The sequence below is a fragment of the Acartia tonsa genome, chromosome 10 (genome assembly GCF_053477335.1).
Source record: "Acartia tonsa isolate MP-2025a chromosome 10, ASM5347733v1, whole genome shotgun sequence".
Lineage (NCBI taxonomy): Eukaryota > Metazoa > Arthropoda > Copepoda > Calanoida > Acartiidae > Acartia > Acartia tonsa.
This window is the reverse complement of record NC_137269.1, coordinates 47708458-47725682: the sequence shown is the minus strand read 5'-3', so window position 1 is coordinate 47725682 and position 17225 is coordinate 47708458. Positions and strand designations below refer to the sequence as shown.

General features: G+C 33.2%; 1 protein-coding gene across 2 annotated transcripts; it reads right to left on the bottom strand.

The window, feature by feature from the left end:
* Nucleotides 1-3410: 3410 nt before the first annotated feature.
* Nucleotides 3411-15671, bottom strand: LOC145330208 (hepatic leukemia factor-like). Of its 2 annotated transcripts, XR_013883325.1 has the most exons (10): nucleotides 15263-15671; nucleotides 9268-9476; nucleotides 8171-8263; nucleotides 7800-7888; nucleotides 7335-7434; nucleotides 6722-6784; nucleotides 6121-6260; nucleotides 5436-5567; nucleotides 4928-5133; nucleotides 3411-4829 (listed from the first exon to the last, which is right to left on the bottom strand). XR_013883325.1 is itself a non-coding variant. In XM_080174813.1 (9 exons), exons 2-9 carry the CDS (start codon nucleotides 9466-9468, stop codon nucleotides 5001-5003), a joined length of 951 nt encoding a protein of 316 aa, XP_080030939.1. In that variant the 5' UTR covers nucleotides 9469-9476; nucleotides 15263-15671; the 3' UTR covers nucleotides 3411-5000. The 2 variants fall into 2 exon arrangements, 1 of the variants encoding a protein (XP_080030939.1); XM_080174813.1 differs by having other exon boundaries at nucleotides 3411-5133.
* Nucleotides 15672-17225: the final 1554 nt, after the last annotated feature.

Genomic DNA, 17225 nt, shown 5'->3' with positions numbered 1-17225 from the left:
ATAATAAATGATAATCCTACAAAAACATGTGTAAAGTTGATCTCAACTTATATCAATGGATTTATTATTAATTGGATCTTACACCAGATTATCATGTACTCTAATAAAGTGAAACTTGTAGCTGACAAAAATAATGATCCCTCTATTCACCCCTTCCCTCATACTAGATGAACGAACAGACCAATGACTGATATCTATGTTAGCAACCTTAATTGACGACAATTTTTCCCCTGACATAATATCCACTTATAAATATTCTATATACAATACATTCTTCTGTTAAATTGAAATTATTTGTGACGATATCAAAATTATTTATAACTCGAAGGGACTCTCAACTTTATGTTTTTTTTTATTGTATAGAGATGTTTCGCGTATAACATTGTAGCGTGTTGTCCTAGGAATCAATATTCCAAAAATCCAAAAAAAAATTGCTGTCAAAAAAGTTCAAAATGAACATGTTTTATATTGACGCACGGACTTTCTGGTAACGATAGAAGAGTAGCTATGCTTTCTAAATCGTACCTAAATGTTATAGGAATCCTTATGTAAAGTTTTAAATCGAAAGGACAATTCTAACATGCCTACATTATCAGAATGAGCTAACCGTTACAGACGGACGAACCTAACCTAGTTATAGGAAAGTTTCGCTTTTAAAAATTATTGTCTTGACAGATTAATTTTTAAAAGGTTTTGATGTTTAGCTTTATTTTAACAATAAACAATGATTGTAGCATTTTTGCAATGTTGCAAATATTTTTGCAACCCCTCCCTTCCTCCCTGGTATAACTCGTACTTTGTTATCCTAGGAATCAATATTTCAAAAATTAGATGAGAAGAATAATTATACCACATAAAAAAGTTAAAAATTAACATGTTTTAAATTGATGTACATACATTCTGGTAACGATTATAGAGTTGCTTCGCTTCCTAAATCGTAACTTACTGTTATAGGAAACACCAAGCCTGAATTCAATAGGACAATCAATTATGACTAAATTAACGATTTACCGACGGTCGGATGGATCCTAATTATAGAAAAGTTTAGCTTATAAAAATGTTTAAAAATTTGAAAATGTTTCTCGTATTCATTCGAATCCGGTGGATAGGAACCGGTTCTCATCCATACGAAAAAACTATGTCTAGCATCGTATTATATCCAGTTTTCTACGAATATAGAAATTAGGGTTGGGCCGGATACTTTTTTGGCCGGATACCGGATATCCGGCTGATTTCAAATGCCGGATATCCGGTAACCGGCCGGATATCCGGCAAATATCCGGTTATCCGGCCAAATTACCGGATATCCGGCCGGATAACCGGCCAAATTACCAGATATTAAAGTAGTAAAAAAAAAATTTCTTCAGAAATCTTATATAAATTTACATAAATTTAAACTTATTCAGAAAAAATGTTCTTCTAGCTTCAATAATAATAAAATTATAGCCATTTAAGATTTTAAAAAGCAGAGATTTTTGGTGTAAAGTATAAAAAATTATAGAGCCGGATATCCGGCCGGATAGTTTCATTATCCGGTATCCGGCCGGATATTGAAAATGGCCGGATATCCGGCCGGATATCCGGCCACACCGGATATCCGGCCCAACCCTAATAGAAATGTACAATCACAAGGCACCGGCTAAAAAAACTAGTTTTAATCTTATAAGACTAGTTTTTTTAGCCGGTGACTTCGTCACCTCGGGGCTAAAAAAACTAGTTTTAATCTCATAATTGTACATTCTATATCCGCGGAAAGCCGTTTATAATACGATGCGAGAAATAACTATTAAAGTTTTTTTTAATGTTGAGATAAAGACAAATGTAAGAATGTCTTTTTACAAATTCGTAATGAGTTCATACAAAACATAAACGAGTATTTGGCAGCAAACCTGCCTTATAAGTGTTCGTGTCCACTCCAAAATACTGCCCTCCATGGATGTTTGTTATACTAGTCCCCAGTTCAAATTGGCTAATCAATTTTGGGGACTCGTGTGAATTTTGATTGGAAGGTTCATTATCATTAATCTGAATGTTCAACCGTTTAACCGCTAATTTGAATCTACAGAAGGGGTAATTTAGTGTATCATCATTGGGGATGTACATCAATTTATCGGTCATTGTCCTATATCTTTAGATCCCGGACTTGCGACAATGGATTTATTATTACTTGGATCTTAATAGTTATTTCTTTCATCGTATTATAAACCGCTTTCCGCGGATATAGAATGTACAATTATAAGATTAAAGCCAGTTTTTTTAGCCCCGAGGTGCCGAAAGCTGGATATAATACGATGCTAGACATAGTTTTATCGTATGGATGAGAACCAGTTCCTATCCACCGGATTCGAATTAATACGAGAATAGTTATTTCTCGTATCGTATTATAAACGGCTTGCCGCGGATATAGAGTGTACAATTATAAGATTAAAACTCCGGCACCTCGGGGCTAAAAAAACTGGTTTTAATCTTATGATTGTACATTTCTATATTCGTAAAAAGCTGGTTATAATACGATGCTAGATATGGTTTTTTCGTATGGATGAGAACCGGTTCCTATCCACCGGATTCGAATGAATACGAGAATAGTTATTTCTCGTATCGGCTAAAAAAACTGGTTTTAATCTTATGATTGTACATTTCTATATTCGTAGAAAACTGGATATAATACGATGCTAGACATAGTTTTTTCGTATGGATGAGGACCGGTTCCTATCCACCGGATTCGAATGAATACGAGAAAACAAATTAACTTGTACAATGTTAACCTTGTATCAGGCTAAAACAATTATATCCCCCCATCCCCTTTCCTCCTAATGAATAAACGAAGTGACCAACAAATGACAGGGGGAATAGCAAGCTAAAAAGCGATTTTTGAAATTATTGTCAGTCCGTCTTTCCGTAACGGATAGCTGGTTTCGTTAAATTAGACATGTTAAATTAATTGTCCTTTCGATCTCAAACTTTGCATGATTATTCCTTTAACAGTTAGGTACAATTTAGAAAGCGTATCAACTCTATAATCGCCATTTAAATCCTAAAATGGACGTTCGAATAATTATAAAAAATAAACAGTTTTTTGAATAATATATTTATTGAAGACAGAATACTTACACAATTACTCATAAGCAATTATAAAAATATTTCCACCTCTTTATTAATATAGAATATCATAATCATTTTACATTTACAGTATTTTAATAATATATATTTAACATTACAAACGCGGCATTCTACTTGAGCCAGAAGTTAATTTTATTTAAAAGCATTTAAGAATAAAAATTAAGATTCCAAAACTAGCAAAGCAACTTTCTTCAAGAGAACAATTTAGAGGTCCTCGACTTTTTTTATCTTGGTTAGGTATTTAGAAATATAAATTTTTAGTCAAACTTTTTTAATATTAAAAAATAACATACATTTTTTGAATATTTATTGTTTTATATTCATCTTGATAAAAAGAAAACTAATTAAAGATAAAAGGTACATGGTAGGATCTAACATTTAATGACAAAAAATATCTTATTGGTTACATTCTTCATTTGTAAATTGTTGATTCACAGGGCTTGGTGCATCATATATTAGGAAATGAAAATAAATATTTGAGAAAAAAATATGAAATTTTTTTTTGCAAGAAAATACCAAAATTTGTAATCTTGCACTTTTTTTGCATACAGATAGGAGTTTCTAACTCGTAGGTCATATACGAGGTATTTTTATGAGAGTTACCTTAAAACAAAACTGTCAAATTTGTACAATTACAATATTTTTTTTAATTAACTCATTTTTTACACATAACATTTGAATCTATGAAAACTAATAAAAATTTTAGACAAAAATGTGATTTCAAAATTGCTTGTAAAAAATATTTTTAAGAGAAAGTGAGGTCTTTCAATTTCATAGTTCAAATAATAGATGATTACTTCAAATTGGGATAAACCATCGAATTTGGGCCAGGCTTTGTATGAAAAATACTTTTTATTATGGCTTTATATTATTTGAAAAACAAAATCAAGTAGTATCCTGGCCCAAAATTTGAAAGAATCAACCCTATAATTACTATACAGATAAATGATAACAATTCTATATGTACATAAATATAAAGAAATACTACCTACTGATAATATTAATAAAATACTTCATAACATCATTGTGGCTGTAAGATAAAGAAATACATAAAAATTTTGCTTGTCTTTTCATAAAAAAAAATTTTTTTAAAAATAAATATTGCATCTTTAGATATTTACTGTAAGATTTGTAGAATCAGGCTCTAATATAATATACAAAACAAAAGGGAGTGGGTCAAGTTAAAGACTTTAAAAAGGCTCCTTTCTTACAAGATTGCTAAAAATCTATCTCAATTTGCATGAAGCTCCATTTATAATTTGATTTTCTACAGGTATTTCAGAGGATTTTTATAACCGGAGCAAAGGGTAATTCCATGTAGGGTGTTAGACCAGTTTAGCCCTTTATTCTTTCATGAAACAGTCCCTTTCAGAATCTCATTCCTACATATTTTAATTTGCATGGATATTGTAACAGGTTGCAGTGATGTTCTCTCAATACAGCCAGGGTAAAGGAGGGGGGACACGTGAAATTATCCATTGGAGGACAAAATAATGATATTGGATTTGTAGGAGGAGGAGGGGGCAATATATATCTGATTTTAATCTTCACGTATCCCTTCCCTGAATCCTGAAATATTGGGATACTTTACTCGGAGTATGTAATATATTTTCCAGTATGGCTTTGAAACCGGTAGGTATCCGGTGGATAAGAACCGGTTCTCAGCCATACTGAAAAATTATGCATAGAATCGTATTATATCCATTTTTCTACGAAGATAAAAATATACAATAATAATATAAAAACCAGTTTTCTTTCGAACGTGACTTCGGCATCTCGGGACTTACAAAACTGGTTTTAATCTTACATTTTTTAATCCGCGGAAAGCTGTTTATAATACGATGCGATAAATATAATATGTGCATAGTTGTCCCAAGTATTTACAGCATGGACTCGTACTTCTCCAACTTCTTCTTCAGGATGTCTCGCTCCATGGCCAGCTTCGTGTTATCGAACTTGGTTTCCTCGAGGTCACGCTTCAACATATTGTTCTGACGCTCCAGGTAAGCAGCCCTGAAAACAATAATATATATGATAATTTTATGGTTCTATAGAAAGTTATATTCCGCCGAGAGAGAAAAAAATATTTTTTTGTTAGCTCAACATTACTACACCCCTAAAGGCCTCTATAGCTTGAGTGCCCTTAGAGTCTTCTAGGGCGTAACCGCTAGTATCTGCATAAAAACAGGGCCAGAGGACACTATCAGGGTTATAGGTAATGAAATGGATTTTATTTCTATATGTTTTTACAATTTTTAAAATAAATTGATGAACAAATGTATCAGATTCTTCAACAGTTATTGATAGATTGTTACCTGAGAGCAATCTGATTCTCCTTAAGCCGCCTGGCCTCTCTGGAGCGCCTTGCCGCGTAATTATTCTTGCAGCGCTTCTCCCAGTATCTGTCGTCTTTTCTCTCATCAGGAACATAGATCTTGGCGCGTTTTCTACAAGTTCAAATTAAGATAACGTAATCCTTAGGTAAAGAGTCTGTCCAAAATATTGTATAATATTAATTTGAAACTCATGGATCTAACGGGGTAAGACAATGGCCAGTAAAATGGTGTAAATCCCAAATGATGCTAAACAAAATTATATTTCCTTTAAGAAGTTTACAATCAGTGGTTAAAACGAGCGGACAATCAACGACATGAAACAACCAATTAAAATTCAAATAAAGTAACTAAAGTTGTGAAGCAAACAAATAAGAAAACTTTACTATAAAACTTTGGGGACTAGTAAAGTGTAATAAACAGCCCAATGCCTCACACATCTCCCCCCTTCCCTGAAAATTTTACCATTGAAAGCTTTCAAAAAAAGGAAGAACAAAGGATATGGAAATTAAACCTTATGTGGTTTTCATTTTGCTTCTTTGATTGTATGCGAAGGCATTCCAACAGGCATATCTCTGGGAAGTCATAGTTAAGATTTGAAGTAATATACGTTTTTGCAAGTATTATCAGAACCTGACAAATACCAGACAACTATATGACGCGTTACCTGATAATAGGCTGTGGCTTCAGTTCCTCGACATCGAAGCTGCGCTGCTTGGGATCAAAGTCGACACCAGGGACGGTGGCGAGGGCCAGGTCCTCGGCGGCGAACTCAATCTCCTCCTCCATCTTTCTCTTCTTCTCCATCTAAAAAAAGTATTATTTTTAAAAATCGCAGAGAGGGAAGGAGGGGACATTGGACTGTAAGTTACACTGATACCAAAAGTCTTAAAACCACGTATTGATTGGTTAGTTACAATATAGTACCTAGTGTTCAAACTATTTTGATCTAAATAAGGGGTAATTAATTATGTTATTAATCATTTAGAATGTACATTAATTTAAGATTCCAGACCAATCTACATTGTAATTTTTCTAAGATTAAGAAAAATAAGCCTAAAGCACCGATCACCAGCTTAAAAAGGAATTGGTTGCCTTGAGTACCACTTGCTTTCCCCCTTTTTTTACCCCATAAAGTCGAACAACCCCATACCTCTGGAAATCTCTGTGCACGTGTTTAACATCACATGAAGAAAGGTCGGAAGAACGTACTTGAAGCTTTTATTTACTGAGTGGCTTCGCTCATAATTTTTTTGGCTTAGCAATACCTTTTCTCTTTCTAATCTTGCCCTCTTGGATTCTGCATACAGAAAACTGTTAGTCTCTGGAACCTAAAATATTTTCAAATATTAGGCAAACAAAATAAACCTTAAACAAAGTTTTATTCAAATAAATTGATGTATCTTTTAAAATTCCCATTGAATATCCTGAACCTCGATGTTTACGAGCGGCCAATTGCGGCATTTAAACTTTAAGACTTATCATAGGTATATCATTAGGATTTATTCTGCTTTTTTTTACCTAACATAGACTGGAATAAAATAATTACAAATGTCATCAACCACACATAAAAACGCCACGCCTGTAGAGAAGCCTCGCTAAGAAATAATATTTATGTATCGCATTGTATTATAAACAGCTTTCCGCGGATATAAAAATGTACAATTATTAGATTAAAACCAGTCTTTTAAGCCCTGAGATGCCGAAGGCACGGGTTAAAAAACTGGTTTTAATCTTAAGATTGTTCATTCTTTTATATTCATAAAAAAAAAAACTTGATATAATACGATGCTGTACATAATTTTTTCAGTATGGATGGGAACCGGTCCTCATCCACTGTATGTTAATCGGTTTCGAAGCGATGCTGGAAAAAATACTTACAGGCTTGATTTGAACATCATTGATAACCTCCTTCTTGGTGGACACAATGACACCTGGGCGTGGGGAGGGGACTGCTTGCATCTCGGGGCTCATAGCTGATCTATGAAACAAAGCTTTATTAGAACATGGACAATTTTAATTTTGTCTGTGTGAAAAATATAGGTAAACCTTTTCTCAGTAATATTATTTGTGTATAGGTAAAAGCGTTAAGAAAAAGGGACTATGCACGAATTAGAGCAAGTGATATTAGCGTTGAATAAAGCTTTCCGCGAATATTAGAATGGAAATAAGATTAAAACCGTTTTTTTTAAGCCCTGAGGGACCGGGCAAACAAAAATTGTAGGTATAAATTTTGTAATTTTTATTTTTAATAAGATGCTATACATAATTTTTAGTATGGCTGAGAACCGGTTTTAATCAAGCGGATATTATTCGGTATTGAAGCCATACTGGAATAATACTTACTGTTGAGGGGAACCAACAGGGGACCTCAATGAAAGATTAGCCATACTGGTGCAGCGCATCTCCTCGGGTTCAGGGCTTCCTTCGTTGCACTGGGGAAACAGAAAAGATTAGAAAGACGTATTTTTAATCAGGGAGGGAGGGGATAATAAGCTGTTTATTATACTAGTCCCCAAAGTTTTATAAAACTATTTTCTTATTCGTTTGCTAGGTAATAACTTTGGGGACTATGGTGAATTTTGATTGGTATGTTCATTGAGTTGAGTGTTTGTACAGAAGGGTTATTTTGTGTATTGCCATTGGGCGTATACATCAATTTATCGGCCATTGTCTTATCCCTATAGATCCATGGGAAAAAAATTAGATTGTTGTACCTTCATAGCTCTGTCAAGCTTGCTTCTATCCATATCATTTTCAGTTAGAAAATCTTCAATGTTCATTACAAAGAAGTCATCCTCATTAAATTCCTGCCGATTTTTCAAAAGTTATTTAGTCATAATTAAATGTGTGTCATTTGATTTCTTATTGAAATGGTGAAAAAGTTTTCAAGATTGTCGTCAATTTAGGTTGCTAACATGGAACTCGTTTATTAGGCAATTCGTTCATCCAGGTATTTATGTCGTTATTTTATCCCGCTGCAAATTTCACCTTATTAGAAAACATGAAAATCAAGTGCAAGATCCAAGTAATACCTAATATATTCATTGTTTCGTGCTGATTTCAAATTAACCCCTACCTGCGACCCCACACACAAAACAGGAAAACAAATTTGTGGTATATTTTATGTCCTAATTACACTACAACAAAGGGGGGAGGCGGATGTGCCACTTTTTGAAACCAAAAGTAAAACGCGCATGATCTCAGCCCATAAAAGAGTTACAGCTATAAAATTCGGCACAGCAGTTGCTTTTGAAAAGAGCAGTATGGAACTGTGAAGAAACGGCGGCGGAACCGCCGCTCCTGCAGAAAATCGCCGTTTCCTGCCGAATTTTTTTTGCCTTTTTTCGCCAAATTAGACACTTCTTAATCATCTGAGATAAACTTTATTTTCTCATTAAAATTTCCCTTACATTTTCACGTGACACTTGTAATATTTCAAACATGTCAATTTAAAAAAAGTGTAAAATCTGACAAGTGTCAAGTGAAAATATAAGGAAATTTTTTTTTATAAAAAAAGTTTTTCAGATGATTGGAAATGGTCTATTATGGCGAGAAAAGGCAAATATATTTCGGCGGGAAACGGCTTTTTTCGGCGGGAGCGGCTGTTCCGCCGACGTTTCTTCACAGTTCCATATTGTTCTCCACAAAAGCAATTGCTGTGCCGAATCTTGTATCTGTAACTCTTTTATGGGATGAGATCATGCGCGTTTTACTTTTCGTTTTAAAAAGTGGCACATCCGCCTCCCCCCTTTTAATATAGAGGGCGTTTAAGTAAAAGTTTTTTTTAATTTTGCACTGAATAACTGCATGCCTGAAGACTGATAGGTTTCTGCCAAAGCTTGGGTCCCAGGTAGGCAGACTCGGGGGCAATATTAGGCTCCGCCTCAAGCTTCGCCTTGAGCGTGGCGGCAGTCTCCATGGATTGCTTGTTCATGGGGACTGGAGCCTTAACCGGCTCCAGCCTGTCCAGAAGCTCCTTCATGGTCACACTGTTCCAAACTGTCTCCTCCATTTAAGATTCTAAAACAAAAATAAATCAAAAAAAGGGGTCATTTTTTCGCGTATCTTTCGTAAAATTGGGTGCAACCGTTTAGTCAAATACTCCTATAAAGTCGAACTGTTTTTAGTTATGGCCAAGAACGCTCAGTATAAATCAAATATTTATTATCAAAATCTTTTTTATCGAATTGTATAGGTACCTAATGCTTGTAATATTGTATTTCAAATGGAGATTTTAAATTATCTGATTTTGACAAAATGCGAGAGCAAAACGATTATATAATCAACTAAAAACAGTAACAACATTCAACAAAGTTGTAAGACATCATTTCTTTTTTATGTAAATGTAAAGTAGTAAATAATGCCTAATTATAGTTGTATCTTTAAATATAAATCTTACAATAGGTATAGATAAATACGAGAAAAATAAATTAACTGAAAATAATTCGTTAACGAGCAGCTACTGCTGAAAAATAAAAGTAGAAATTTTTGGAATTGTCTGTAAAAAAGTTCGCAATGTACTTGCACAATTTTGCACCTTTGACTGTACACTGTAAAAAATTTATGTAAAAAATCATCCACTTTAATTTTATTTATCTGTAGGTATTAAAGTTTTTCTTCAGTTAGAATAAAAACTTGCTTTTACTATTTCGGAAGGTGAGAAAAAAATCTTTTCAAATAAATGCAATAAAAGATTAATTTTTTTGAGAAAATTTAACAGTGTAAAACAAATAACTTAATTCATGATTCTACATAATAGGCTATTTTTGTCATATTTTTACTTTTAAAAAAATGTTGTAGAAACAAGATAAAGAGATAGGCAGTAATTGCCAAAAGACCCAAAGGCTTATAAAATCCTTATAATAAAGTAAAAGGATCTCTGACCGTGTGTTTGTCTGTCTGTACCGAAGGACCTCGCTTACCGCTGAACCGATATGGTTCCCCTTTACAAAGTAGCTTCTGATAGGTCCGGGGAAGATATATAAAAATTTAGGGAGAGGGTAGCAACACACTCTCAAGAGAAATCGCCCCTAGAAAACAATTCCCCTTCCCCCCCCCCAAAAAAAAAAAAATATATTTTTACTTTTCTTTTTAAACTAAAATTAAAAATTAAGTTGTCTAGGGGGCGAAGTATGATATAAATTAGATGCTTATTAATCAGAGGATTTAGTTTTATACTGTACAGTCAAATAATAGTTATTTCTTTCATCGTATAATAAAAAGCTTTCCGCGGATATAGAATGTATAAATTATAAGATTAAAACCATTTTATTTAGCCCCGACGTGCCGAAGGCACCGGCTAAAAAGCTGGTTTTAATCTTATGATTGTACATTTTTATATTCGTAGAAAACTGGTTATAATTCGATGCTAGACATAGTTTTTTCGTATGAATGAGAACCGGTTCTTATCCACCGGATTCGAATGAATACGAGAAAAAATATCTGAGACGCAGTCGGTCGGTGGGGCGGATAAACTACTTATTAGTCACTTAACACTTCGCTACTAAAAGATGAGAAATTTTTTTTTCATTTAACTTATTTCCCAGTATGGCTTTGAAACCGATTAACGTCCGCTGGATAGGAACCGGTTCTCAGCCATACTGTAAAATCATGTGTAGCATCGTATTACAGACAATTTGTAATGAATTATAAAAAAAATCATAAAAGGGGGGGGGTAAAATGTGGTGACTCGTGCCACGACATACCAGCAATTTTATTTTGGGTGCTACTCCCTTAGTTTTAGAGATAATTGGATAAAATCTTTTGGGCTGGGTCAGTGATTACCCCAACTAGAGGTATCTTTCAAAAAAAAACGGCGGCGGGACCGCCGCTCCCGCCGCCCGCCGCCGTTTTCCGCCGCCAACAAAAAAAAAAATTTTTTTTGCATTTCTCGCCGAATTAGGCAATTTGGAATCATTTGAGACCATGTTATTTTTTTCAAAAATTTTTCCCCTTACAAGCAGCCCTGCGGGGGAACTTATCGTATATCAAGGTATATCTTAAATACAGTACTTCTCCTGTGATTTTGAAGATATTGAAACAAAAACTTTTTAGGTTGGTAAGTAAAAAATATTTGAATTAAGAAAACGGCGGCGGGACCGCCGCTCCCGCCGTCCGCCGCCAACAAAAAATTTCTTTTTTGCATTTCTCGCCGAATTAGGCAATTTGGCCTGCGGGGGGACTTGGTCATTTTTAGTACAAAAAAGTCCCCCTGCTGCTTGTAAGGGGAAAAATTTTTTGAAAAAAATAACATGGTCTCAAATGATTCCAAATTGCCTAATTCGGCGAGAAATGCAAAAAAAAAAATTTTTTGTTGGCGGCGGAAAACGGCGGCGGACGGCGGGAGCGGCGGTCCCGCCGCCGTTTTCTTAATTCAAATATTTTTTACTTACCAACCTAAAAAGATTTTGTTTCAATATCTTCAAAATCACAGGAGAAGTACTGTATTTAAGATATACCTTGATATACGAGAATTTGAAAAAAATGACTTAAGTCCCCCCGCAGGGCTGCTTGTAAGGGGAAAAATTTTTGAAAAAAATAACATGGTCTCAACTGATTCCAAATTGCCTAATTCGGCGAGAAATGCAAAAAAAAAATTTTTTTGGTGGCGGCGGAAAATGGCGGCGGGCGGCGGGAGCGGCGGTCCCGCCGCCGTTTTTTTTTAAAGATACCTCTAGTTGGGGTAATTACTGACCCAGCCCAAAAGATTTTATCCAATTATCTCTAAAACTAAGGGAGTAGCACCCAAAATAAAAAAGCTGGTATGTCGTGGCACGAGTCACCACATTTTACCCCCCCCCCCCCTTAATACCATGGGCTAGCAAACCGGGTTTAATCTTAAAATTTTTTATTTAAATATCCGCAGAAAACTGTTATTAATACGATGCGATAAATAACTATTACTGGCCTAATTAAATATGTATAGCACACAGATAAAATAAGCAAGCATAGGACGTGATTTTTCTAACCAAAAATAAGAATAAAATAAGATAAGGATTTTAAGACAGTAAAACTCTTTTATTTGTAATAAAGAAAATCAACATATGGGTTACCAGTGCTAGTTACTAGGGTTGGGCTGGATACTTTTTTGGCCGGATACCGGACGATTTCTAATGCCGGATACCGGAAGATTTCTAATGCCGGATATCCGGCCGGATAACCGGATATTCAATATCCAGATAGTTTTCATATCCGGTATCCGAACGGATATTGAAAATGGCCGGATATCCGGCCCAACCCTACTAGTTACTTTATTCTACCCAAATTTCCCAATTGAAATTTTGTACTTTTGGTACTTGAAAAAGAAAAGCGTCATAACTGGTTTAATTTAGTTTTTTTTTTAATTTTAAGTTTCAACACCACCAAACTTGGTCGAAATTCTACTGTGATATTAAGGAATTAAAGAGCTATAGCACTGCTTTGATAAGTATTATTGAGTACAGTTTTACGTTTGGAGAAATGGACATTGCAAATAACCAACCACACGTGAATATTGTTTGTGTACTATTTCAAGCATTCTAGGTTCTATAAGGATTAGGTTCTTGTACAATCTTATTTTGCAGTAAACTATCACTGCTAAATATATCATAATTGTTATGACAGATGCGCGACATAAAAAGTAAGATAAATTGGACAAAATCATGCTTACTCAGTTAGGACCTCCAGACAAAGGTCATGATTTACAAGGATTACTGAAAGTAAAAGCAAAGGTTGAATTTATGTGCTAAAAATATTTAAAAATGGCTTTTACCAATTCATTACCAATCAGAAAAGTTCTGTTAAAACGATTGTTTTTGCAACATATTTACTCTTGTTGAAACGTGCACAAAAATATACCTAAATAATAATTTATTTTTAAAGAACCGGCCCCTCCCCCCCTTTACTTGATAAATGGAAATTTCCAATTAAAAAACATGTCTCAAATTGTTTAATTAACCAGGGAGGGAGGAGATGATATAGATAATTTAACCAAACACATAAAATACTCCAAAATTGATATTTGTACTGTAAATATATTAGAAAACAACTCTTAAATAAATATAAAAAGGGGGAGGCGGTTGTGACACTTTTTGAAACTAAAACTACAGGAATTCAACTTAAAAAATGAGTTTCAGCACTGAAATTTTGAATTACAGTCGCTTTAAAGAGTTACAATGTGGAACGGTGAAGAAAAGTTGGTGAAACGTCCGCTACAGCCGTTTCCCGCCAAAAAAACAATTCGGCGATAGCGGCGGTCCCGCCGCTTTTCTTCACAGTTCCACATTGAACCTCTTTAAAGCAACTGCAATACAAAATTTCAAAACTCTTTTTATTAGTTGAGTTCCTTCGACTTTTAGTTTTGGTTTCAAAAAGTGTCACAACCGCCTACCCCCTATCTAAATCAAACAAACTTGTATCACGACTATTTAGCTGAAAATGTCATGTATTAATAATTGAAACCTTTCATGAGATTAAATTACATAAGATAGGAAATAATATTTTAGAAATAATAACAAGGGGCGTCAAAACAGGGAAGTTAAGAATTTTTTAAAAAATATTAGAGCCGTGGGGTTGTTTTTCAACGTCAAATTATCTCCTTCCCCTAACCAAAGAACTCCTTACATTAAATCTAGATGCAATTAATTCAAAATCAAAATTATGCAAATATGTAGGTAAAAAAAAGATTTTTTTACCCTAGGGGTAAAATTAATGAAGAAGGGGTGTTTACCCCTTTAAATTTGTTTAGAGGGGTAATTTTACAAATCAAAGCATTGGTATGAAATGTCAAAATTTACATTATTTAGTAAATATAGGGACAATTTGAACCATTAATAGTGGTGTTATTTGCAATGCATTGCAAATAACACCACACTAACATTATCTCATCATCTATATCACCAAACAACAAGGATGACAACATCAATAAGTAGTGAAGCATAAAAATCATGAATGGACATCCAGAAAAAATGAATAATAGAGCAGTGTCATAAGAATAAACATAAAAAATACATTAAAATTTATAACCTGAAAACCTATAGGAATCGATCTAGCACCCTAACCAAAAAGCAAATATTAATGAAACTTTATAGAAATATAAACTTATATAATCCCTGAAAATTTCAGACGTACATTTTTAATAGAGTAGTCAAGAAAATTTTGAAAACTTAAAATATCTAGGAATCGATCTAACACCCCAATTAATTAACTGCCGAATCTTGGACCAAATAAGAAGAAAGTAATCTTGTTTAATCCCTGAAATTGAAAAGGAACCAAGAAAATCACGTATCCCCCAAACGTTTCAGACGGACATACGGACGGACATTTCAAATTATAGAGTAGCTTCACTACGTACTTAAAGTGGAAAAATCACAAACAACGAACGTTTGAAAATATTTTTTTTTAAATTCATATAAAATTAGACATTCTCCGAAGCGTTTACAAATTTGAGACGTTTTTACCAGTGCAGTGGTTTAAAAAAATCTTTACAGAGACTTAGGTTTTTAATCAACATTTGATGAGCTTTAAATAGGAAAACGTGCAATTTAAAAACTTCTTTAAAAAAATTCAAAATTCCTAACCGCAATTGTAAAGGAAAATAAAATTATAGCCCCCCCCCCCTAACAATCTCTGTTATCCCCGGACAAATAGAGTAAAGTAATTAGGCCTTGTTTATTTCCATTGCTACGTTGTTACCAATTTGGAGTTATATAATTACAAAAATATTTAATTTAAACCTTATTTCTATACTATGACATTTCAATAAATCACTATAAAACATACATTAGAATGTTAATAAACTAATAATAATGTAAATTAATGATAAATACCTTGTTTTATGCTGTGTTTTGGGTTTATTTTTGTTATTCTTTAGATCGCAGCTTCTATCACACTTCAAAACTTGACTGTCTGCTTTTCTTTGAAACCATGACACTCACATATTTTTTATACTAAATATGACGAGTCAGCTTTTAATTAGTTAAAAAGTAAACTAATAAATGATTTTAAAAATGTTAATTTGTTTCAATATCAAATTTTAATTTTATAAATTATAAAAAAGCTAGCTTTTTATCTGTAAATGGGAAAGAAAAATTTCTTCACAACAAAAACCCTCCGAACACAGAATTGTATGTAAATCATTCACATTTTAGTGTTCTGAAGGTTTTTATTTCTACGAACACAGAAAAAAGCAAATATTTCTCTTTTACTTGTGTTCGTAGGTTTTTAGTTGCGGTCTTTGCCGTATTTTGTCGCTAGTGAGAACTATGTTTTGGAATTATATAACAACACATAGCTCTACGAATTTTATCTGTAACATTTAATACAAAAAGCTGACTTTATAAATGTTTATGTACGTGGTTTTAAAAGATTCTAAATATTTAAAGAAAAAATAAATTAATCTTTAAATGCCACAAAGAAAAAAAGCTAGCGTTGTCTTATTTCGCAAAAAAATACTGTACGTATTGTTATATAAGTCCAAGGCGCTCTACAATCACTGCTTCTAAAAATGTGTATTCACAGGTCTTCTAAAACAGTATCTGACTAAAATAAATTTACCTAGTCATTTACTTTGTGTTCTTCAATTATATAATGCAATATTTTTTTAAAAAATTATTAGAAATTATTTATATAACAATTTAATAATTGAGAAAAAATTTGAGCAATTTACCCAGCCCAAATAATGCCCAAAACACCCCCCCCCCCCCCCAATTTGAAAAGTGCCCTTTTATGCCACCCTCCACAACTCCAAAAAGGATAGGTATGTCCAAAATTCGATATACCTACCCTCCCTAAAATACCCTTATCTATATATAACTAGAGTTGGCTCGATATAATTATCTCCCTATTGGCTAGTTTTCTATATGCATATCTATTTCTCAATAAATCTATTTTCCTCACCCGGCATTACTATCTAAAAGAAAGTAAATATTTAATAATTTAAATGATTTTTAAAAGATTTTTTTAAATTATATTTTTTCTTTACATTACCATCACCAAAGGGTTAATGATGATGATTACATTTTTAGTTTAATATTTGAACACACAAAATGTCGCCACAATCGAATTCTTTTAAAACATAGTTTTCTTAAATTATCATATTATAAATTTAAATTTTCTTTTTTATGATTAGAAATTAAATACATCAATATAAGGTAAATAGCAACATGAAATGAAAAAAATGAATTTATTTTTAATAAAGTAAAATAATGGGTCTTATCGTTCTGGGCAATGAGAGTTTATTATGGATTATTGGAGCACTATGAGTTTTAATCATATATTCCTTGGAAAACTTGAGCTCGTTTATAGACATTTATTTCCTATATAGATCTGACATGGATCTTGAAGCAATTAAGCAGGCCGTTTTGTACATGTTAAAAATTGGAAGATTTCATTAAATAAAAGTAATCGCAAATATACTTAGTAAATAATCAAAATGCCCCTAGGACACTTTGTTTGTTTTTTTTTGGGAAAGGGGGGAGGGCAAAATGTGTTTTGCATGCCACAGATTACTTTAAGTGCCAGAAAAAATACATTAATGGTTTAATGTACTATTTTTACATGGGCGTGTAACACCATTGCAATTATTCCGACTATTATACAAATTCAAAGGTGGGCATTATAATCAACGGAAAAATCAGTTTGACGGAACTGTGAATAATCTAGGCCTAAGTTGCGTGCTATGATATTTTTTTTCTTACCATAGTCTAGTGACTTCAGGCAGTTTCTTTAGTCATTGTTGTATCAGTATTACAAGTTTTACCAAGACTCTAATTTTACTGTGATATTATGGTA